This window comes from Capricornis sumatraensis, chromosome 9, assembly GCF_032405125.1.
Source record: "Capricornis sumatraensis isolate serow.1 chromosome 9, serow.2, whole genome shotgun sequence".
Lineage (NCBI taxonomy): Eukaryota > Metazoa > Chordata > Mammalia > Artiodactyla > Bovidae > Capricornis > Capricornis sumatraensis.
In genome coordinates, this window is record NC_091077.1 from 89527934 (window position 1) to 89553720 (window position 25787).

Sequence of the window (25787 nt, forward strand, 5' to 3'; positions counted from 1 at the left end):
ATTGATTTTTATTAAAAAGGGGGCTTATTTTTACTTCTCTTTGATCAATTTCTTTACTCATCTTTTAAAAATTGTTTAATATGTGATCAGATGTGTTATACCCATTTGTATTTCACAGCTGTTTATGGTGTAATAAGAAATCGAGGCAACTTTGGTGATGTTAATGTATCATGGATTGTTAGTCCAGATTTTACACAAGATGTGTTTCCTGTCCAAGCGACTGTTTTCTTTGGAGACCAGGAATTTTTAAAAAATATCACCATTTACTCCCTTCCAGATGAGGTAAATGTTACATGTTTAACTCTTACTGTTGTTTAATAGTTTTTTTTATTGAATATTAAACATCTGATAATACTTTGCTATGAGAGTATGTGATAAAGAACTCAGGTATAGTGTCTTGACTATAAACCAAAGTGATTCCCAGGTGGCTCAGTGGTAAAGAATCTGCCACCCAACGCAGGAGATGCCAGAGATGCCAGTTTGATCCCTGGATCGGGAAGATCCCCTGGAGTAGTAAATGACAACCCTCTCCTGTGTTCTTGCTGGCAAAATCCCATGGGCAGAGGAGGCTGGTGGGCGATAGTTTGTGAGGTCACAAAGAGTCAGACATGACTGAGTGAGCACACGCACACGCACACACGCACATGCACACACACACACACACACACACACACACACACACACACATACACGTGTCAAAGAAGAAATGTTATTTTTGGTTCCCCTACAGGCATTTTTAACTTTTAGAACTGATTGATAGTCGCTGGTGACACTGCCTAGGTGTCAAATATTAGAGATGCACTCTTGTGAGAGAGGTTGTCAAGCCTTTGAGAATGAGAGCGCTATCTACTGATATACTAGGGTGCACTTGCAGATTTAGGACATTGGTCCAGGTGGATGGTGGACTCAGTGTAATGCAGAGAAAGAACTTAGTAACAGTGGAATGGACCTTTCTGAGGGGAACTGCACTTCAAATAGGTACAGAAGCCTGTCTCCTTTCCCTCATACTCCTGCCTCCAGAGACAAAATTCCAACACTTCTGTTTTAGGATGCGGAGAAGACTAAGGCACACGGATGAGGAGAAAGCGAAGCAGAGTCCACGCGGGGAGGCATATAGGCTCAGAGATGTGGGGAGTCTCACCTTGTTAGGACAGTGGAATGCGGTCTTTGTGATGCACTTCCGTGAAACTTAAAATTTATAAGGGGCCTTTGAAAGCTAACTGAATGTTTGTTACTATTATGATTTCTGTTCTAAATGTGTCCAGAAGTTATTTTTCTGTTTCACTGTTTTTCCTTAAAAACAACATATAGCCCATTTTCTTCCAGAAAAAACTTAAGCTATGTAGTATTTCTCTTTTTGATTTGTGTAAGGGAAAAATATCTCTATTTCCATTACATTTTATAGTGAGTCAAAATAAGGTGGCTGTTTGGATGAATGCATGTTAAAATTTTGAAGGGTTCTGATTCTTACTTGAATAATTTAGGGTAGTTCTGCTCAGAAGTGGAAATGAATGTTAATACTGTTATTAATAAAGCTTTTTTTTAAAAGATGAAACAATTTAGGTATATGTAGTGGAATTATTTGTACAGATCACCTGACTAAAAAGCATGTGTAACATTTTCCCAAAAGATTCCAGAGGAAATGGAGGAATTTACTATTATCCTACTTAATGCCACTGGAGGAGCTAAAATAGGAAATAAAACTACTGCTACTCTGAGGATTAGAAGAAATGATGACCCCATTTATTTTGCAGGTGGTATTGCTTTCTTATTTGAGTGAGTTCACATCTTTCTTGAACAGTGTAAGGATGCTTTTTTTCAATAATTGTTTTAAGTGAACATTTTCAATAAAGCATGATTGATACACGTTTAAATAGGATTTCATAATTTGACCATTATTGAATCTCTTTGACATTTTAACAGATATTTTTAAGGATTCTGAAGGAAAAATTAAGTACTATTTTGTTAGCTTTGTTTTCCTCTTACTTTTAAATTTCAAGGTATTTTCTTTCCTTTGTGCAAAAATGAACACTTTTCCATGTTACCTCTTCCAGTACACAGGGAAGTAGTGAAGACAGTTCAGGGTTTGCGTATTGTACTTAATGAATGGTTACTTACTATAATTACTGTTAATTTCATGGACATATAAATTAACATGTAAATTAAGGTTTCCCCATTTTTCCCACTTGAATGCTTTCTTTACAACTGTCTTTGCCACTGGAGACATCTTTTAGTTTTATTTGGTATCTTATTCCTCCTTAAATCATTTTTGCAGGCTGTTCAATTTGCAACTGTAGAACTCATAAACCTCTTGAATTTAATCGATTTATGTTTTAACCTTCAATTAACATGTACTTAATGAATTAGTCCTGTGTTCAGTCTTCTGTTAATCTGTAGAAGATGTGGAAGGTATCTGGGCCTATTTAAAAAAAAAAATTTATGGTCTAAGTTTGGAAATGAATTCTGAAACGGTAAGAAGAAGATTCCAGATAGTATACAGTTTACTGACAAATTGGAAATTGCAGACAATGGATTTTGTAGGAATCAAGGCAAGAGGAAGGGCACTGACTCACAGTAATCAGAGGAGACCTCATGCAGGCATTGGAATCATAGCTCTCTTTCAGCAAAGACTCAGTGGAGGGCATTTCTTGTGGTGGGCAGGGAGAAACGTGCGATCTGATAATATGTAGATGGAATCAGAAAAGCTCACATGTTCCTTCTTTTCTTTGTGAATATTTTAGAGCCTCGTGTAGTGAGGGTTCGGGAAGGTGAGACTGCTGACTTTAAAGTTCTCAGAAATGGATCTGTTGATGTTCCCTGCACCGTCCAATATGCTACCATGGATGGGAAGGCTACTGCCAGAGAGGGAGACTTTGTTCCCATTGAAAAAGGAGAAATGCTCATTTTTGCAGTTGGAAGTAGAGAGCAGAACATATCTGTATTCATTATGGAAGATGATATCCCAGAAACAGATGAGCCCTTTTATATAATCCTCTTTAACTCAACAGGTAAATAAATTATATTTATGGCAGATCTGTTGTTTCAATTCTTTTACAAGATGGCATTAAGTACTTTGCTGTCACCTGTGAATGTTCAAGAGCAAAATTGTTTCACTGATTTCTTGAGGGAAGGGGTAAAAGAATACATGTGTTGAAACTATGTGTACCTGGTATACCCTATGTCATTATTTTTAATCTTTTTTTCACAAATAGCACACACAGAAAATTATGTTATTATATGAGGAATTGAAATCTTCTAACTGAAACTACCCGAAGTCTTTTTTAGTCACTCAAGGCCTTAGGGCGTTAGTATAGACTTTTCCCTCCTACCAGGGCACGGGGCATAGTGGTTGGGAAGCTGCAGGTGTGTGAGCCCAGCTGACTGATAATTCTCTGTAGCTATAGTCACAGTGTTTGACAGTTTGCAAGAGGGAAAGATAGACTTTTCCTTTGTCTCTATACTGTAACTGAAGCAGAATGTTTTGACCCTATCTTTATTGAATTAGAGGGGCTATCGCTTCTTTTGGTAATTGTTTTATTCTTTTAAGAGTACACAGAGCTATTTTTTCTTTAATCTTTTCTAGTAAGTTGAAGACATGATACTCTTATCATCCCTGATTATGCAGTGTTTTTTTTCATATATACAAGACATTTTCCTACATAACCACAATATAGCTATTAAAATCAGGAGATTAATACAATCATTGCCTCAGACCCCATTCAGATTTCTCCAGTTTTCCTATCAGTGTCCTTTCGAGCAAAATGATCCTTTCCCAGATCATGCATTGCATTTAATTGCTGTGTATCTTTAATCTCTTCAGTCTGAAATACTCAAGTCTTTCCTTGACTTACATGACCTTTATAGTATGGAAAATTACAGGGCAGTTATTTTGTCAAATGTCCTTCATTTTGGTTGGTTTGATGTTCCTCATTATTAGATTCAGGTTTTGCATCCTTGGCAGGAATTGCATAGAAGAATTCTGTGTTCCCATTACATCCCTTCTGTTGGCACAGATTTCTGTTTTGTTCCTTTACTGCCAGGTCTATTTTGACCACAATTTAGGCGGTGATTGCCAGGCTTCTCTACTGTACTTTTTGTTCCTTTGTTTTTAATACAAATTTTATGGGAAAAGTACTTTAAAACTACATAACTATCCTGTTACTCATCAAACTTTCAATTTTTTCATTGACATTTATTTATCAGTATGGGCTTATGATTCCTATTTAATGCAGTGGGTTGTATTTCACTATGATTATTAACTTTGAAGGTCAAATTATCCCAGGTTTGGCTAGGGGTGGTCTGTTAAAATGACTTTCTTGTCTTTTTGACATGTTCCTATTATTCTTTGAACATTTTCTTACTTCCTGGCACAGCAAGCTGTTTCATACTCATCTGGTACTTTCCCTGTCAAGACCCTGAAATCAGTCATTTGTTTCAAGAAGCCCTGAAGCCATTTGTTTCAAGAAGCCATTGCAGTGTAGAATGCTGTTTAGAAACCAGAACCTCAGTACTAGGTGTGGTAATTGTTTCTTGGGCTATTCTCCTCCTAGGCCCACTTTCAGAGATAGGGAATGCATGTATATCTGTATGCATTTATGTCCTGGGTGAGCCAACAAGTTTGCTTAGGTTTTTCTGTAAAGTTACGGAAAAACATGAGTGAACTTTTTGACCGTCCCTATATATGTTTGTCATTGTTGTGTAGTCGCGAAGTTGTGTTTGACTCTTTGCGACCCCATGGACTGTAGCCTGCCAGACTCCTCTGTCCAAGAGATTTCCCAGGCAAGAATACTGGAGTGGGTTGCCATTTCCTTCTCCAGGAGATCTTCCTGACCCTGGGATCAAACCCATGTCTCCTGCCTTGGCAGTGGATTCTTTGCCTCGGAGCCCCAGGAAAGCCCCTTAATATATACACACACACATTAACATCTGTAGTTCTGGACCCAGCTGTATATATTGATGGCTGTTGTATCTAGTATCACAGGGCTTGTTCTAGTGTTCTCTGTTTCCCTATTTATCCCTCTGTCCTCTGGTGGTGAGAAATCCAGCTCCCTTTATTGTTATTATTTTTTAAAATTAATTAATTTATTAAAATTGGAAGCTAATTACTTTACAATACTTGGTGGTTTTGCCATACGTTGACATGAATCAGTCACCGGTGTACATGTGTTCCCCTGTCCTGAACCCCTTTGCCACCTCCCTCTCCATCCCATCCCTCTGAGTTGGCCCAGTACACTAGCTTTGAGTGCCCTGTTTCATGCATCAAACTTGGACTGGTGATCTGTTTCCCATATGGTAATATACATGTTTCAGTGCTATTCTCTCAAATCATCCCACCCTCACCTTCTCCCACAGAGTCCAAAAGACTGTTCTTTATATCTGTGTCTCTTTTGCTGTCTCGCATATAGAGTTGTTGTTACCATCTTTCTGAATTCCATATATATGTGTTAATATACTCTATTGGTGTTTTTCTTTCTGACTTACTTCACGTATGCTAGACTCCAGTTTCATCCACTTCATTAGAACTGACTCAAATGCATTTTTAATAGTTCAGTAATATTCCATTGCGTATAAGTACCACAACTTTCTTATCCATTCATCTGCTGATGGACATCTAGGTTGCTTCCATGTCCTGGCTATTATAAACAGGGCTGTGATGAACATTGGGGTACATGTGTCTCTTTCAATTCTGGTTTCCTCGGTGTGTATGCCCAGCAGTGGGATTGCTGGGTCGTATGTCAGTTCTATTTACAATTTTTAAAGGAATCTCCACACTGTTCTCCATAGTGGCTGTACTAGTTTGCATTCTCCCCAACAGTGTAAGAGGTTTCCCTTTTCTCCACACCCTCTCCAGCATTATTGTTTGTAGACTTTTTGATAGCAGCCATTCCGACCAGCATGAGATGGTACCTCATTGTGGTTTTGATTTGCATTTCTCTGATCATGAGTGAGGTTGAGCATCTTTTCATGTGTTCGTTAGCCATTTGTATGTCTTCTTGGGAGAAATGTCTGTTTAGTTCTTTGGCCCATTTTTTTGATTGGGTCATTTATTTTTCTGGTATTGAGCTACATGAGCTGCTTGTCTAGTCTTAAGATTCATTCTTTGTCAGTTGCTTTACTTGGTATTATTTTCTCCCATTCTGAAAGCTGTCTTTTCACCTTGCTTATAGTTTCCTTCATTGTGCAAAAGCTTTTAAGTTTAATTAGGTCCCATTTGTTTATTTTTGCTTTTGTTTCCATTACTCTGGGAGGTGGGTCATAGAGGATCCTGCTGTGATTTATGTCAGAGTGTTCTGCCTATGTTTTCTAGGAATTTTATCATTTCTGGTCTTACATTAGACCTTTAATCCATTTTGAGTTTATTTTTGTATATAGTGTTAGAAAGTGTTCTAGTTTCATTTTTTTACAGGTGGTTGACCAGTTTCCCAGCACCACTTGTTGAAGAGATTGTCTTTTCTTCACTGTATATTTTTGCCTCCTTTGTCAAAGATAGGTGTCCATAGGTGTGTGGATTTATCTCTGGACTTTCTATTTTGTTCTATTGATCTATATTTCTGTCTTTGTGCGAGTACCATACTGTCTTGATGACTGTAGCTTTGTAGTATAGCCTGAAGTCAGGCAGGTTGATTCCTCCAGTTCCATTCTTCTTTTTCAAGATTGCTTTGGCTATTTGAGTTTTTTTGTGTTTCCATACAAATTGTGAAATTATTTGTTCTAGTTCTGTGAAAAATATCATTGGTAGTTTGATAGGGATTACATTGAATCTCTAGATTGCTTTGGGTAGTATACTCATTTTCACTATATTGATACTTCCGATCCATGAACATGGTATATTTCTCCATCTATTTGTGTCATCTTTGATTTCTTTCATCAGTGTTCTATAGTTTTCTACATTTAGGTCTTTTGTTTCTTTAGGTAAATTTATTCCTAAGTATTTTATTCTTTTCATCGCAATGGTGAATGGGATTGTTTTCTTAATTTCTCTTTCTGTTTTCTTATTGTTAGTGTATAGGAATGCAAGGGGTTTCTGTGTATTAATTTTATATCCTGCAACTCTACTATATTCATTGATTAGCTCTAGTAAATTTTCTGGTGGAGTCTTTAGGGTTTTCTATGTAAAGGATCATGTCACCTGCAAACAGTGAGAGTTTTACTTGTTCTTTTCCAATCTGGACTCCTTTTATTTCTTTTTCTTTCCTGATTGCTGTGGTTAAAACTTCCAAAACTGTGTTGAATAGTAGTGGTGAGAGTGGGCACCTTGTTTTGTTCCTGACTTTAGGGAAAATGCTTTCAATTTTTCACCATTGAGGATAATGTTTGCTGTGGGTTTATCATATATGGCTTTTATTATGTTGAGGCATGTTCCTTCTGTGCCTGCTTTCTGGAGAGTTTTTTTTTTATCATAAATGGGTGTTGACTTTTGTCAGGCTTTCTCTGCATCTATTGAGATAATCATATTGTTTTTATGTTTCGGGTTATTAATATGTATCACACTGATTGCTTGTGAATATTGAAGAATCCTTGCCTCCCTGGGATAAAGCCCACTTGGTCATATTGTATGACCTTTTTAATATGTTGCTGGATTCTGTTTGCTAGAATTTTGTTGAGGATTTTTGCATCTGTGTTCATCAGTGATATTGGCCTGTAGTTATCTTTAGTATGTTTACTTATTTAATCAGTTCACCCTATGTGTAACCACTTTCCATTGCTTTGTTTACCTTCTTGCTAAACAACCCTTACTACACTTGGGTTCTCACTTGCCGCTCCAGGCCAACCCTCTTCCATCACGTGGATGTCCTCCCACTCCACTCAAACTCCAGCATCGAGCATCAAGGTTTTCTTTGTTGGAGGTGTCCTTCTTTCCCTGAGCAAGCTCTAACCTTGGGCTGGGTTCCTGTGGTGCCCTGTCCCTTCCTCTGTGTGCATGTGTACCTCATGCCTCTTACATGCAAAAACTCAGAAAGAAGATGGTGAAAAAATAGAGATTGCTTAATTTTTGTTTGTGCTGTTTGTCACTCTCCCTATTCCTTTGACTCTCTCTTTTGTGTCTTCCTGTTTCCCTTCATTTCTATTATTTGCTGAACCACCTGTGACATATTGCATCACAAATGTGCATGAAAGCAGAGCCCTACCAAAATTAGGCTTTCTTGTTTTTGTTTTAGAGTTTATGATATATTTTAAGTTACTCTATTACTCTGTAACATCAGGATATTTTATATAACTTACTGTCTGTCTTTTTTGTTTTCTCCTTTTTTCATTGGCTAATTATCTAGTATGGTTAAGTACAGCTGTGTATTTATATAAATTACTTATAATGGGCTGGTTTGCCACACATGTCTGTTTCTCTAAGTTTAGTTTTAGGTGTTGTCCTCACCTAATTTTCAAAGTTTTAATTGTATTCGTTCAGTAAACTTTCATGAATACCAGTGACCGAGCCTCTACCCTGCTAGGAGATGAAGTTGATTAAGAAGCATTTGTTCAAGGACTTATAGTGAATTGTGTGTGTATGTGTGTGAGTGTGTGTATGTGTCAGTATAATGTGATAATCACTATGTTAGATTGACAAAGTGTGAAGTGATGTAGGAACACAGCAGAGATGCACTTAACTTGGGAATTCAAGGAAAAATTCCCAAAAAGAGTTGTTGCTTGAGCTGGGTCTTGAGGAGTGATCAAAGATAAGTAAAGATGAAGAAGACTTTGGTTACAGAGGTGACAGCTGCAGTGGAGAGTAAAAGCTATGGACCTCAAGGGACTGGTGAGAAGAGACATAATTTATTGGCTGTTACAGTGTTAACAGGCTGCGGAAAGAATTGGAGTAGAAAGAAATCATGTTCAACATCATAAAGATTGCTTTGTTCTGTGTACAACCAGATCAGATTCTGCTATGTGAAGGGAGAGATCGAAAGGGAATTACTTAAGCCAGTGATTCTAATTAATGTATCTTATAGGGTAATCCTTTCATTCATTGTTTTTTTATGAAATGAATCTACCTCAACATTTTGAAACTTGATAAAGCTATGTTTTAAATTTCTAATTAAACTAGTGAAGTGATATTCCTATTATAAAAATGTCATGTATGTTTCTCAATAAAATAATTCTTCTGTAATTAAACATTTCCTCTGAGACAAGTCATAGTAAACTCATTTAGGCATCTATTTCTCTCATTTATGACCTTCAATGAGGAAATTCCTCCTGGAATTTGAGCCTTATTACAGGCTGTTTCTTAGTTTAAAAATACAGATTTAGTAGTAAGTTAAGTACTCTTTTGTTATTTTGACTCCTCCATTTTTAATTTAGGTGATACAGTTGTATATCCATATGCAATAGCTACAGTGATAATTGAAGCTAATGATGACCCAAATGGTATTTTTTCTTTGGAGCCCATAGACAAAGCAGTCGAAGAAGGAAAGACTAATTCATTTTGGTAAGCATGTTTACATAAGGCAAATTGAAAGTTGAATGAAGTAAAATAAAATCTTTACATATGCAAAAAATTGAAACATAGTTAATCTTTCAAAATAAAAAAATATGCCTATGAATGGAATAATTGAGTTGGTTGATTAAATTGTAAACTTCTTTATGCTGTTTTCATTTGTTAAAACTCTTGACATTTTGGATGGTAAGTAGAAATTATTCTTTTTACCCTCCATAACCCCAACTTTTGTTCCTCATCAGAACACAGAGACTTGAATTATCCAAGGTCTTCTGAAACTCTTCTCTCAAGTGATAGGTACCTACCTTCGTCCTGGGCTTTGCTTTTGAAGAACTTTGGTCAATTCTCATCTGTATATTTTTGATTCAATTTATCTTAGAATTTATCTATTAGTTTGGATTTCCAAGACTATGATGTTTAAGCATTCTTCTCTTTATTATTTAAGGTTCTACTTCATTTGTCCTTTTCCATGAGATTCTTCATGGTTGCTCAGTAAAAACTGGCTGGCTGGTTTATATTAAAGATGATAGACAAAGTATATTTCTGAAATAATACAGAAAGTTCTCATTAGAGTTGGATTTGCCACTTCCACATTTTCCATAAGAAATAATTTTCTTTACTTTGTTTTATAGGATTTTGAGGCACCAGGGACACTTTGGCAATGTTTCTGTGGCTTGGCAGCTCTTTCAGAATGATTCTGCTTTGCAGCCTGGACAAGAGTTCTATGAAACTTCAGGGACTGTTAACTTTATGGATGGAGAAGGAGCCAAACCAATAATTCTCCATGCTTTTCCAGACAAAATTCCTGAATTCAACGAGTTTTATATTTTAAAGCTTGTAAACATTTCAGGTGCAGTGTTTTCCCATCTATTTTATTTTACCACTAGAGTTTAATATTTTATGCTGAAATAACTAGAGCTAGATAGAAAATGCATCTAATGAAGTTTTATGGATAGAAACTTATTTCCATACTCAAACTTGTAAATAAATTTTTTCCCCCACACCAAATAGAATATCTCAAGTGAAACAGTAATAGACAATAAGAAGTACAGATTCATGATAGCTTAAAAAGCTTGGCCTTTGTACCGTAATTTAAATAATAGTCAGTGTCCCCATCAATTTTAGTTTTAAGCATGAGAGTTAAGACTTTCTACTTAATATCCTGGATAAGGAAATGGCAACCCACTCTAGTATCCTTGCCTGGAAAATCTCATGGACAGAGGAGCCTAGTAGGCTGCAGTTCATGGGGTCACAAAGAGTCGGACACGACTGAGTGACTAACGCTAGTTAATATCCTCTTCAGACTCAGCTGGTTGTTAATGAAATTACAATGAATACCCTTGAAAAATGAGGTGAAAGCTATATGGTGACACTGTGTTCATTGATCAACAAGTAAAGTACTTAATGAGAAGTTTGGTAAACAAATTCCTGTTGCCTTCACTTTATACTGGAAAGTATTTTCAATTCTGAGTTTTCATTCTGATTTCATTACAGGTGGGTCCCCAGGTCCTGGGGGCCAGCTGGCAGCAACCAACCTCCAGGTGACAGTAATGATTCCATTCAATGATGATCCCTTTGGAGTTTTCATCTTGGATCCAGAGTGCCTAGAGAGAGAAGTGGCAGAAGATGTCCTCTCGGAAGACGCTATGTCTTATATCACCAACTTTACCGTTCTGAGACAGCAGGGCGCCTTTGGTGATGTACGAGTGGGCTGGGAAGTATTGTCTAGTGAGTTCACTGCTGGTTTGCCTCCAGTGATAGATTTTTTGCTGGCTGGAATTTTTCCCAGCACCGTGCATTCACAGCCACACATGAGGCGTCACCATAGTGGAACAGATGCCTTGTACTTCAGTGGACTAGAGGGTGCATTTGGAACTGTTAATCCAAAATACCATCCCTCGAGGAACAACTCAATTGCCAACTTTACATTTTCAGCTTGGGTGATGCCCAATGCCAATACGAATGGATTTGTTATAGCAAAGGATGATGGTAATGGAGGCATCTACTATGGGGTAAAAATTCACACAAATGAATCCCACTTGACACTTTCCCTCCATTACAAAACTCTGGGTTCCAATGCTACGTATGTTGCCAAGACCACTGTCATGAAATATTTGGAAGAAAATGTTTGGCTGCATCTTCTAATTGTCCTGGATGATGGTATAATTGAATTCTACCTTGATGGAAATGCAATGCCCAGAGGAATCAAGAGTCTGAAAGGAGAAGCCATTACTGATGGTGAGTGTCATGTCCACAATTAGGACCCTGAATTTTGAGTTTGGAAAAATTTTGACTTCTTAAAAGCCTTGCAGGTATTTCTGGGGAGAGGGGAGGAGAGAGTGAGATGTATGGAGAGAGTAACATGGAAACTTATGTTACCATATGTAAAATAGTTAGCCAATGGGAATTTGCTGTGTGTCTCAGGGAACTCAAATAGGGGCTCTGTATCAACCTAGAGGGGTGGGTTGAGGAGGGAGAGGGGAGGGAGGTTCAAAAGGGAGGGGATATATGTATACCTGTGACTGATTCATGTTGGTGTTTGACAGAAAACAACAAAATTCTGTAAAGCAATTTTCTTTCAATCAAAAAAAAAAAAAAGTCCTAGCTAGTATTTAAAAATCTGCTTGGTGTTTTGGTTTCTAATTTCTTTAAATAAAACTATGTGTATACCAAGACCATAAGTTTTGTGCTGGGTACTGTAGAAATGAATTGGGCAGAGACTCTGCCTTTGAAGGTAGCTGAAATGGGCTCTGGGAGAAAGGTATGCAAACAGATCATTTCAACACATGATAGGAAGAAAGAAAAAAAATTACCAAGTAGAAACATTTATTCCTCTTGTGGTCATAGGAGAGTTGGGCATGATATTCCAGATAGAGAAAAGAACAAAGGTGTGGAATATTGAATATTGAATCTGGGGAAACTGCTACCAGCTCAGTATTTCTGGAGGTAGAGTATGGTGGAGATAAGATTAAAGAGGAGTCAAAAGAAAATTATATTAAGCAATCAATCTAGCAATTACAGAGGTTTCAAGTAACAGGAGTTAAAGTGGTAAATTCTATGGTGTGCTTCATAGAGAGGATCTTTGTTGTCTTTAAGCTGGACCACAGTGTTCTGTTTCCTTGAGAAGCACACTTGTGTGCATGTTTCTTCCCAAATATCACTTATCTCTATTAGAATCACAGTTCTCTCCCAGCCTCTCTGTCCTGTGATTTGGTTCTGCTTTTTTTTTTTTTTTTAAGTGGGAAAATAGAACAGAGCTTGTATGATATCATAACAGATTATCTTTCCTTCTTAAACCTCCTGCATTAGCTATCTGGTTGTATTTTTTCTTTCCTACTAGAAAAGAAGATGGGCAAAAGAAAACATATACACACTGCTGATTTCAACCTCAAGAACTATGCTTACAGCACTCTGGCATTAAATTATTATCATTTGATTGTGAATATATACATATGTTTGTTAACATTGATTTTTTTTGGGTGATTGCATGGTGGTAGAATGAGAATGGGAAAGACTGGGGAAAGTAAGACCTGGTCTTTCTATTCTCTGTGTAGCTTGCTGCAAGGAACTTACATTGTTTATGTAATTTGTAACTTAAAGTGGAGAAAGTGTATATATATATTTAGGTTATGAATGAAATGCAGGGTATTATATGTTTATTATAAAATATATAAAAGTACACATAAGTGTACAGATACATGAATTTTTAAAAATTTTAAATGAATCAGTTTCAGCACTCCATATAACAAGTCCCCACATCAAGATATTTTTTTCCAGAAACCCTCTCTTTTTCTCTTTGCTAGTCATTGACTCACCACCATGCCCAGCTACTATTGCCATTTCTAAGAGCCTAACATTAGTTTTTAATGTTTTTAAAATTTAGGTAAATAGGATTGAGCAGTGTGTACACTTGAGTGTCTGAGGTTTGTTCAATGGTGTGTGTGAAGTTCATCTATATTTTTGTCTATCGTAGACATTTCACTGTTTCAGTCAGTCCAGAACCACTGGAGAAGGCATGGAGGCAATCCCAAATCGCTGCCAAACTCTCATCTTCTATAAATATTTTAGTTATTGAAGGGAATAAGTAAAGAAAGAAGAATTGTTGAATTCCTTAAAGGGTTTATTATTGCTACATAGCAATGTAATTAAGCTGCATGTTGTTATTATCATGAAAAAGTCTCTGGGCTCATATAATTGTTGTTCCTAGAAAGGGATATTTCTTTTTCTACATTTATTGCATTGATTGTTTGGGTAAAAAGTTATATTTGGTCCATAAGAATTTCTTTTGCTGAATTCTCACAACTTTAACTCAAGGTAACTTTCTAACAGACCAAGAATTGAAGTTCTCAAAGAACAGTAATACTAAAGTTTTAAAATTGTGAGTTGAATCATTCCATTCTTAGATGTGCAAGGAAATTTTTAAATTTCCTGGAAGAAATGTCTGTCTTAATATATACACATACATTTCTATATACACATACATACACATGTACAACATATCCTTTGGTACAAAATGTCTTAAATCCCAGTGATTCCTGGTTCATTTTTCATTATAATATTGACAGAAAATAGCCTTTATTTGTGTTCTAGTTATGCAAAAGTTTTGCTTACCTAATAAGACCTTTTAATAAAATCATTTCACTTTCTGAAGCACACTTGTCATTTAGAATAGTGCAGTTGTGGTTATTGTAGCATTTAAACCCATTTCTAATTTCAGGTCCAGGAACGTTGAGAATTGGGGCAGGAGTGAACGGCAACGACAGATTTACAGGTCTGATGCAGGATGTGAGGTCCTATGAGCGGAAATTGACCCTTGAAGAAATTTATGAACTTCACGCCATGCCAGCCAAGAGTGATTTGCATCCTGTTTCTGGATATCTGGAATTCAGACAGGGAGAAACTAACAAATCATTCATTATTTCTGCAAGAGATGACAATGAAGAGGAAGGAGAAGAATTATTCATTCTTAAGCTAGTTTCTGTATATGGAGGAGCTCGCCTTTCCGAAGAGAATACTACAGCAAGATTGGTAATACAAAAAAGTGACAATGCCAATGGCTTGTTTGGTTTCACAGGATCCTGTATACCAGAGGTAAGTAGTGAGCTTGGTGAATTTCAGAGTGAAAAAGCTTGTCACATGTGGATTTGTTTGGGAGTGGACTCTCTTTCATTTGGTAAGATGGCTTGAGTGTTGACACTAGACCCAAAAGTATGCTAGAGACAGTGGTGAAAATGTAAATTATAAGGTCTTTGCTCTTGTAAGTTCTCAGTTTGAATCAGAAGCTTAATGAGGAGAGAGAAGTAATAATAAGGTAGCAAATGCAGCTTTAGCAATTATCCTTAGGGTTAATGCCTTTCACAGAATGCATAATTGTACTCCACATGGAATTTACTTTCTGGTTACCAGGTAAGTAAATGAAATAATATATATTGAAAGCATCTGTGAATAATTGAAATTTTATTAAAATATATTTTTGTGTGTGTTTTTTCCCCCCACATGTGAAATATTCTTAAGTAGTTACAACGTTCTTCCATGCTGGGTGTAAATGCCTTTCTTATCACCCTCTTGGCCAGCGTAATTCATTAGGCAGTTTTACCGTCCTTATCAGCCTTTTCCAAGCATTCAGAGATTTGTAATCATCTTGGTTTCCTGCTCAGTAACGTGAGATCGCGTGAAACTGCTTCACAGGTGTTGTGTGTGACAGCAACAGCTCAGTGTCTGTGAAGGATGCCAGGGAACTAGAGAGGCATTCCCTTTGCAAGTTGATTCTTGCAGGTTTACAGGGGTATATACGTAAATTGAAGCAATTAAGAAAAATGTGAAGGGTAGAACTTGAAAAAATATCTAGGTCACAGGCCTCATTTGTAGCTCAGATCAGAGTTCCTGGCTCCCTGGAGTGTTTTATTGCCCCTCCTACTCTGGTTTGGTGACAGTCGTAAAAGATCTTCAGTAAGTGCTCTTTTTTACACCAGCAATAGAGTATCCTAGACAGGAGGACAAATGTCCTCCTTTGATTTAAAAGAGAAATATATTTTATCTTTAATGATAGTACCTTTAGATGCTTAGTCATCAAAGAACTTTACATGTTAAATTTTTTGTTCAACTTTCTGACAATTCCTAATGTACTGCAACAAATATTACTCTCTCCATTTAGTAGGGTTAGAAATGGCTGCGTAGAGACCTTAGAAAATAACTAACCCTAGTTGAATGAAATGAGATAGGATCAAATAACGGATTCAAAGCCTGGCAGTTACTAGCATTTTAATAAATATTAATTTTTCTCCTCCTTTTTTTGCTCCTAAGAGGCAATGGGAAGAACTGGAATTTGAATTTAACGTCTTGTGAATTCTAACCTGCTGTTTTTCCCCCTTGTATCTTCAATATCATCTTTATTTTTAAAAAGACAAAGGGGCTTCCGTCAGGTTGTGAGAACCATTCTGGCACCATGTAAGATCAGTTTACCTTCATATCTCTTCAGGACCTGGCACCTGCCTCTGACTTCTCGTGTTAATTCTCCCCTTTGGTCAACATGTTTCAGTCAGACTTGCCTTCTTTCAGTTCCAATCTCAGGGCCTCAGCACTTTCTAGCCTCTCTGTCTGGAACATTCTAATTCCAGATCCGCAGAATTAATCATTCGAGTCTCAGCTCCAAAGACATCTTCTCAGTGAAGACTTTTTGATTTAAAGTAATCCTCCCACTTCTCCCAGCTGGTCAGTCTCCATTCCTTCACCTAGTTTTACTTGTTTCATAGCACTGATCACACTTTTCAATTCCTTATATTATTTATAAGCCTACTTATATACTGGCTTTCCCTTTCTCCCACAAAGGGGAAAGAGCTCTGAGTGTAACAAGGTTCATTACTGTATCTCTGAGACCCAGGTTTGGTCCCTGGGTCAGGAAGATCCCCTGGAGAAGAAAATGGCAACCCCCTCCAGTATTCTTGCCTGGAAAATCCCATGGATGGAGGAGCCTGGTAGGCTACAGTCCATGGGGTTGCAAAGAGTTGGACACGACTGAGCAACTTCACTTCTTCTAGCTTTCTGGGCCATTAAACTCAATACTAAGTTTTCAGTGTTGGCTTGTCTCACAATTTCCCTTGATTGATTGTGTTGGTGTTGGTTTAGTTCCATCTAGATATATACCTTTGTTACAAGATATTTCAGAATTTGAATGGGGTCAGTCAATCTTTGATTGCAGAATAGAACTTCCTTACATGAGCCACAGCACCTGTAGTTGTAAAATCTCTGGAAAGAAAGAGAAAACATGACTGATTATGCTGTAAGTCCACATGAGAGAAAAATAGCATATACATCTGTATTGGGAAAAAGTTTAAATGGTTAATACAGGAAAAGTGTTGTGTCTTAGATAGTAGATACTGTAATTTGATTGTCAAGAAGATTATAGAATTTTCATGCCTGAAAGTGTTAAGAAGTATAAAACTCTTACTTTCATCTTGGAGGGATTTGAAGACAGGGTGATGTGAAATATTTTTGTTGTGATGACCGTTGTCAGTATTTATTGATTGCTTACTGAAACTGTTCTCAGAGTGTAGTCTAAGTCCACGGACCGTTATGGGTTCCTGACTTCTTTTAGGAGTTCCCCAAAGATCAAATCTAATTTTATAAAACACTACAATGTCTTTTTCATTTTATTGACAATTGACACTTGCACTGCAAAAGCAGTAGTTGCCAAAATTGCTAGTTGCTAGTGCCTTTGTATGAGTCAAGGCAGCAGAACCTGACTGTACTAGTTGTCATTATTGTTTATTACCACACACCTGTAGTTTAAGAGGTGAAAATCTCACTTGAGTATATTTGATGAAGGAGTACAAAACATTCATTTGATAAAATTTCAACCCTTAAATACCCACGTTTTTAACACTGCGTATCATAGTAGTGGTAAAGAACCCGCCAGTCAGTGCTGGAGACATAAGAGATGCAGGTTTGATCCCTGGGTTGGGAAGATCCCCTGGAGGAGGGCACAGCAACCCACTCCATAATTCATGCCTGGAGAATCCCTTAACATCTCCATGTTCTTGCCTGGACAGAGGAGCCTCATGGGCTGCTGTCCATAGGGTCTCAAAGAGTCGGGCATGACTGAAGCGACTTAGCACATGCATGAATCATAAAATGAGAAGCACAGATAAAACACTTCTCTGCATTAACCAAACATGGTAATTGTGGAAGGTGTGCAGATAGAGTTGTGAGCTGAGCTAGCTGCCCTTTTTGTGGAACACCATTTTTACTTGAAAAAATGACCAACAAAGTTTGGTTATTCAGATTTGGGCACCTGGCAGACATTTATGGAGACAAATGAAGTGAGCCAGTGACTACCAGGAAAACAACTGATAGTATTTATTACCAGTGATAAAAACTTGAGCTTTCAAACAAAAATTAAGAGTTGTTGAAACATCGTACAAACTAAAGTGAGCTTGACTGTTTTCCAATACTTAAAGACTTTTCAGTTAAGATTGAAAGTGATATTAGCTTATTTTGATAGTGATTAGCTTTTTATTGATAGTGATTCGCTTATTTTGTGTAGTGAAATGCATCAACATTTGGAAGATCTGTGTAACTAGGTGAACATTTTCCAGATAATCAATGCGTATTGCTACAAATATAATAACAGAGTTTAAATTTTATGGTTACTTGCTTCATTTTCAAAACTAAGAACCACTGTCATTTCTGTAGATTCTTCTCCACTGTGTTGTTGCAGTGACATTGAAAAGTTAACTTTTTCTTATCCCTTCAAAAATGCTGAAGTCAGTAGAGATCCTTAAAGACTTCTCTCTGAGTTATGTTATGCTTTTAATTTTTCGTAGATTCATATGACATAAAGTAATATTAAGGTTAAAATGAAAGCATAATCAGATCTGAAACAGGTAATGAAAGTATGTAGAATATGACACGGAGAAGGCAATGGCACCCCACTCCAGTACTCTTGCCTGGAAAATCCCATGGATGGAGGAGCCTGGTAGGCTGCAGTTCATGGGGTCGCTAAGAGTCGGACACGACTGAGCGACTTCACTTTCACTTTTCACTGTCATGCATTGGAGAAGGAAATGGCAACTCACTCCAGTGTTCTTGCCTGGAGAATCCCAGGGACGGGGAGCCTGGTGGGCTGCCGTCTATGGGGTCACACAGAGTCAGACACGACTGAAGCAACTTAGCAGCAGCAGCAGCAGCAGAATATGACATAATCTGCTAGTTGGCATCTTGAAAGAGATGACATTACTCTGTGATATGTTTCCTCCTACCCAGGTACAGTGTGTTCTGGCAAATAGCAGATATGTAATAAGTTTAATTGAAAGAATGAACAAACTTATATGTAGTTTAGCGCCCTGGTGGGGTATGCCAAGTAGTTCTTTTTATTCCAAGAGGGCCCTCTACTGAACAGGTGACTGATTTTTGTTGGACCTGTTGCCTAGTAACCATGTTCTCATGTTGCCTTCCTGTATTCTGCTGTTCTTTGTACTTTCAATGTTATTTTCTCTCCGCTTTATTTTCTCACTATTTTTGAATGTCCTGAAAGGTTATATGCCCCATAATGATAAAGTTTCCTTTCCTAATGATTCATAGAAATTGCAGGTCTTACTGGTTTACTTTTACAGCCAATATTTGGATTATGTTTTATATTTTTGGTTTGTTTTTAAGCATTTATTTTTTAAACACTTATTTATTGGTTTATTTTTGGCTGCACTGGGTTGTCAGGGCTTTGCTCTGGCTTTCTCCAGTTGTAGCGAGCTGGGGCTACTTTTTGTTGCAGAGCACACAATCTAGGCACATGTGAGGGCTTAGTAGTTGTGGCACATGGGCTTAGCTGCCCCGTGGCATGTAGGATCCTCCCCGATCAGGGATCAAACCTGTGTCCCCTGCATTGGCAGGCAGATTCTTAACTGCTAGACAACCAGGGAAGGCCCTGGATTATGTTTTATATATTTAAACTCGTGGCTTAAGAATAAATTTAGAGATATTTTGAGAGGATCTTTGTAAAAAGAGAATATTATTTGACTTGGACTGTGTTCTCTTTTGCATGCCTGCCATCTGTTATGTGAATAGATTCCTTTAGATAAAAGTGATGCTGATATAATCTGATATCACACATCATCACCCAAGCACGAAACAAACTAAAAAATTAATTGAATGTGTAATCGTTTAGCTTTAATCTTCTGTTTCAGTAGAGAAAGCCAAGCCATGGCTTATAGTGTATTATTTTTTCTAGAAAATGTATTTCTAAAACTCTTCTCACTCTTAACCTTTATAATTACTTTTCTGATGATCTGAAGATATGACAAATTCCTGACTCAGTAGAGGAAACAGTAGTGGCTGCTGTTGCTTCTTGTGAAAAAATGACTGATGGTGGTTCTGATGTTTATTACTGGATGTTATGCCCTTTTTTTGGGCTTCCCTGGTGGCTCAGAGGTTAAAGCGTCTGCCTGGAATGCGGGAGACCCAGGTTCGATCCCTGGGTTGGGAAGATCCCCTGGAGAAGGAAATGGCAACCCACTCCAGTACTCTTGCCTGGAGAATCCCATGGACAGAGGAGCCTGGTAGGCTACAGTCCATGGGGTCGCAAAGAGTCGGACGCGACTTGACTTGACTTGACTTGACTTTACCTTTATGCCCTTTTATATACTATCCTGAACATTTGCTTGTTTTATGATTCTAAAGTCAATTAGGTGAATATTTTAATAGTAGAAAAAATCTTCTAATTACTTATTCTGTCTGTCTTAATCCCCTTTTGGTATTACTGATTTCATCATCTCGTCTGCTACTTCCCAAAGTGCTGTGCGTGGATGGTCTTGGATGGAAATATCTAATGCATTTTTCTCGACACCCTTCCTGAATTAAGACCCCATTTCTGAGTCAGAATCTCTGGCATGGGATGGGAGGGGAGGTTAAAAAGCTGAATTTAAAAACTCTTTTAAAGTGGGAAATACACATACAAAAAATAGGATATGGCACCCCAGTTACCTCTCACCTAGTTTTAACATTTATCAGCCTTTTGTCAGTCTTGTTTTTTTCTTTGCTGGCTGAATTAATTTTAAAAGCAAATGTCAGGCATTATGTCATTTCTCTGTAAATTTATAAATTAGTAAGATGGATTTTTACCAAACATCCTATGTGATTTTTTTTATGGGTGCTTGACACTTCAAACTTCTTCCCTAATTAAAACTTTAAAATTTGCTTTATTGTATAAATTACTAAGTTATTAAATTTTCTATGAAATTTTGATAAATAGCATTTATCTTCACACATTGTATTGAATATGGATAGTCTTTTTTGCCTTTCTTTTTAAAACTGAAAATAGTAGGTGATAGATCTTAATGAAATAGATAACTTTCCCTCATGTGATTCTTGCGACAAAAAGCTTAGTCCTATATCCTGCCTGGCTATTTGTCATTGATTTGGTAAAAAGCTATAAGGAAACATCATACTCCCCAGTGTATCTTTGGATCTATTTAATCTGTATCTTGGACTTCGCTGGTGGGTCAAGTGGTAAAGGATCTGTCTGCAATGTGAGAGACCTAGGTTTGATCCCTGGGTTGGGAAGATCCCCTGGAGGAGGGCATGGCAACCCACTCCAGTATTCTTGTCTGGAGAATCCCCATGGACAGAGGAACCTGCTGGGGTACAATCCATGGGGTTGCAATGTAAGGGGAAGAAATGTAAGGTTTTTTTTTTTTTTTCTTAGCATTTAACTGTATTATTGGGGACCATGTAAAGCACTTGTTTAACTTCCACCAAAACCCATGAGACTTTGTGATCTTCATTCTAAGAAGCGATCTCTGAGACTGAGGACGCTTGGTAAATGACAGAGTGAAACAGTCCACCAGGACTGAGTGGCCGTAAAGTCATGCTCTTTCCAGCACACACGTGTTTGTGTACCATTTGGCTGTGATGAACATGCTGATGTTAGTGTCTAAATTAGGTACTATGTTAAACACCTGTGTCTGTCTGTTGTTTCTTCCCTTCAGCCTCTGAGGCTTGGAGAGCCCCACCTTCAGAATAGTTAGTCCTCACATAACATGATTGATGGGTTTCTAAAAATCACCACACTATGGCAAATCACATAATGAAAAACACAGAACTTAGGGGAAAGATGGGTTAGGAGAACAGGACCCCCCAGATTGGTCAGTAGTAGAGAAATTGAAATGTAGGGACCTAGTAAAGAATAGGTTTACATAATGTTTTTAAGTCTTAAATATGCTTATCAAGTATGGAATGTATACCTTAAAAAAATGTTAAGTTTGTTTGTAAAAGTTGGGAAAGTGCAGTTAAGTGATAGAAGGAGTGTTATTTGAAATCAGAGGGAAAGTTGTCACATTAGATGCAGATAAGTGGCTGATAATACACATGCTGAACCGAGGTAGCAGGTAGGTGTGCACGCCCCTGTAGCTTGTTTCAGCTGGTGCAGTTTTCTGTGTTTGCCATCTTTCTAACGGATGAAGTTTTACGTAAAGAAATGTGAAATCCATGTTATGTTTAGAATGCTTCCCGATATGTCAGTTGTATTGGGATACTCGTTTCAAAACCAGGATTACTTCAGAGCTGATTGTACTTCGTCGTTTTCTATCTCGGTTTACTTCTATATTGTCTCTTCCAGTCTTTGCTTACCATTTATGTCATGACATTAAAATATACCATTTGCATATGGCCTTAAAATACCAGTTTTTAAACTGAACTGTAGTTGATTTATAATATTGTGTTAGTTTCAGATGTATGGGAAAGAGATTCAGTTACAATGAATCAGATTCTTTTCCACTATGGGTTATTACAAGATACTGAATATAGTTTCCTGTTCAGTTCAGTTGCTCAGTCGTGTCCAACTGTTTGTGACCTCAAGAACCACAGCCTGCCAGGCCTCCCTGTCCATCAGGAACTCCCAGAGTTTACCCAAACTCATGTCCATTGAGTCGGTGATATGATCCAACCATTTCATCCTCTGTCATCTGCCGGGGTCCTGCCCCGGTGGATCCAGGGTAATTCGAAGCGGGGATGGCGTGGCGAGAGAGATATATAGATTTAGACAGAGATAAGGAAAGGATTTGCAGTTAAGGGAATAGAGGAGAGAAAGAGGCTGTATTCCTTGGTTTACATAGAAAACCAATAAACCCCCCAGACAAAGAGTTTGCCCTGTTCACAGAGGCCACAGGTACCCTCCGGGTCTCCTGAGGGAGTGAAGACGCAGAATGTCTTTCCGTTTAGGTCTTAGAAACCCCGGGCAGATAAGTGAACGCAGGGAGCCTCTATGCTCCAAGGGATCAGCCTGAAAAAGAGAGGGAGGGAGAGGGGAGAGAGAGAGAGAGAAAATGATTGACATGGGGTGACCGAGCTTCTTCGAGCAAGGCCCAATAGCTTTATTTTCAAAAAGGAATTTTATACCTTTCCCACAAATGATGTGTACATTATCTTCTGGCCTTGGAGGCCTGTGAAACATTTTAAGACCCTCTTTTGATAAAGGCTGCTCAACCAGAAAACTTATTTTCCCTTTAAGTGTTTTTTTTTGTTTTGTTTATATTTCTAATTTATGTCAGCCTGAGAAAGTATCAAACAAAGTTACATTTCTCTCACTGAGCGAAGGTGCAGTAAGTTACAATGAAGAAAGAAGCAATTAGCTCAAAAGTCTGATGTGGTTAGTTTCAAGGCTACTATTTTGTTTTCTTACATTCCAACTATGTTAACTAATGCATTCCCAGGTGCACAGTGGATAAGAGATATGGGAACTTAGCAACAAGCATTGGCCCAATAATGAAATCTTACACCAGCACCACTCTAATAACTTAACTCTTTGAAAGGCTCTATGTTTTAGGCTTCCTGTGCCTCTCACAGTTGGGAGGCTGTGAACAATCATATGCATATCTATAAAAGTCCAAGTAAGCCTGGCAGGGGTTAATATTGTTGCGGTGGTGGAACTGAAGTCTAGTCCTGAGCTATCTGGGGTTGATTGGCATGGCTTGTTGTCTCTGTTTAGCAGGACATTGCCAGCAAAAATGTCCCATTTGGCCACAAGAGAAACATTTTTTATTTGTAGAATCTTTTTTATTACGATTGTTTTTCTTTTTTTTTTTTGCTTGGGTGAGGACCCCTGGGGGGGGGGTTTCTGCAAGGAGCAGGCTCTGTTTATTGCGTATGCTTCTGCTTTAAAAGCTCCTTTGTTTTTTTAAAAAAATCTCTTTATCTTTTTCAACCTTAGGCAATGTTCTGGGAGGCTTTGGAGGCAAAGTGGGGAATTCCTGGAAGGTGCAAGTGGAGGTGGGGTGGTCGCCTTAAATCAGAAAGTGCTGGATAAATTTTTAAAGGTTTGCGTAGAGGGGGAGGGGGCTCGCGAGGGCACTCGGCCACAGTGTCCTGTAAGCTCTCTCCTTCCTTGGGAGGTAGAACACAGTTGTCCCCTTCTCCTGCCTTCAGTCTTTCCCAGCATCAGGGTCTTTGCCAGTGAGTCAGCTCTTTGCATGAGGTGGCCAAAGTATTGGCGTTTCAGCTTCAATATCAGTCCTTCCAATGAACACCCAGGACTGATCTCCTTTAGGATGGACTGGTTGGATCTCCTTGCAGTCCAAAGGACTCTCAAGAGTCGTCTTCAACACCACAGTTCAAAACCATCAATTCTTCCGTGCTCAGCTTTCTTTATAGTCCAACTCTTATATCCATATGTGAGTACTGGAAAAACCATAGCCTTGACTAGATGGACCTTTGTTGACAAAGTAATGTCTCTCTGCTTTTTAATATGCTGTCTAGGTTGGTCATAACTTTCCTTCAAAGTAGTAAGCGTCTTTTAATTTCATGGCTGCAGTCACCATCTGCAGTGATATTGGAGCCCAAAAAAACAAAGTCTGACACTGTTTCCACTGTTTCCCCATCTATTTGCCATGAAGTGATGGGATCAGATGCCATGATCTTAGTTTTCTGAATGTTGAGCTTTAAGCCAACTTTTTCACTCTCCTCTTTCACTTTCATCAAGAGGCTCTTTAGTTCTTCACTTTCTGCCATAAGGGTGGTGTCATCTGCATATCTGAGGTTATTGATATTTCTCCTGGCAATCTTGATTCCAGCTTGTGCTTCCTCCAGCCCAGCATTTCTCATGATGTACTCTGCATATCAGTTAAATAATCAGGGTGACAATATACAGCCTTGACATACTCCTTTTCCTATTTGGAACCAGTCTGTTGTTCCATGTCCAGTTCTAACTTTTGCTTCCTGACCTGCATACAGGTTTCTCAAGAAGCAGGTCAGGTGCTCTGGTATTCCCATCTCTTGAAGAATTTTCCACAGTTTATTGTGATCCACACAGTCAGAGGCTTTGGCATAGTCAATAAAGCAGAAATAGATGTTTTTCTGGAACTCTCTTGCTTTTTTGATGATCCAGCAGATGTTCGCAATTTGATCTCTGGTTCCTTTGCCTTTTCTGAAACCAGCTTGAACATCAGGAAGTTCACGGTTCACGTATTGCTGAAGCCTGGCTTGAAGAATTTTGAGCATTACTTTACTAGCATTTGAGATGAGTGCAATTGTGCGGTAGTTTGAGCATTCTTTGGCATTGCCTTTCTTTGGGATTGGAATGAAAACTGACCTTTTCCAGTCCTGTGACCACTGCTGAGTTTTCCAAATTTGCTGGCATATTGAGTGCAGCACTTTGACATCATCATCTTTCAGGATTTGAAACAGCTCAACTGGAATTCCATCACCTCCACTAGCTTTGTTCATAGTGATGCTTTCTAAGGCCCACTTGACTTCACATTCTAGGATGTCTGGCTCTAGGTGAGTGATCACACCATCGTGATCATCTGGGTTGTGAAGATCTTTTTTGTACAGTTCTTCTGTGTATTCTTGCCACCTCTTCTTAATGTCTTCTGCTTCTGTTAGGTCCATACCCTTTCTGTCCTTTATTGAGCCCATCTTTGCATGAAGTAGTTCCCTGCGCTATACAGTAAATCCTTGTTGTTTATTTTATATATGATGGTGTGTATCTGTTTTGCCATACTCCTAATTTATTCTTACACCCTTTCCCCTTGGGTAAACATAAGCATTCTGTGTCTGTGAGTCTGTTTCTGGCTTGTTTTTCTTCCCAGCTCCACACAGCTTGTGGAATCTTAGTTCCTTGGCCAGGGATTGAATTTGGGTCCATGGCAGTACAAGCCTGATTCTTAACCACTGGACCACCAGGGAGTTCCCTGTTTCTGTTCTGTGGATAGTTTATTTGTTTTATTTTTTAGATTCCACATATAAGTGATAACAGATAATATTTATCTTTCTCTGACTTGCTTCATTTAGCATGATAATCTCTGGGTCTATCCATGTTGCTGCAAATTGCAGTATTTCATTCTTTTTTACGGCTAATATTCCATTGTCTGTG

General features: G+C 38.1%; 1 protein-coding gene and 1 non-coding gene across 2 annotated transcripts in view; both read left to right on the forward strand.

Moving 5' to 3' along the window:
- Nucleotides 1-25787, forward strand: part of ADGRV1 (adhesion G protein-coupled receptor V1) — a 537422-nt gene that overhangs the window by 45932 nt on the left and 465703 nt on the right. Inside the window, exons 15-21 of the mRNA XM_068981126.1 lie at nucleotides 119-282; nucleotides 1631-1754; nucleotides 2742-3008; nucleotides 9295-9421; nucleotides 10063-10280; nucleotides 10925-11668; nucleotides 14148-14521. Of these exons, the coding sequence (XP_068837227.1) occupies nucleotides 119-282; nucleotides 1631-1754; nucleotides 2742-3008; nucleotides 9295-9421; nucleotides 10063-10280; nucleotides 10925-11668; nucleotides 14148-14521 (2018 nt within the window). The remainder of the gene's footprint in view (nucleotides 1-118; nucleotides 283-1630; nucleotides 1755-2741; nucleotides 3009-9294; nucleotides 9422-10062; nucleotides 10281-10924; nucleotides 11669-14147; nucleotides 14522-25787) is intronic.
- On the forward strand, nucleotides 19836-19907 carry TRNAS-GGA (transfer RNA serine (anticodon GGA)). Its single transcript has one exon. It is a non-coding gene; the product is annotated as a tRNA-Ser (tRNA).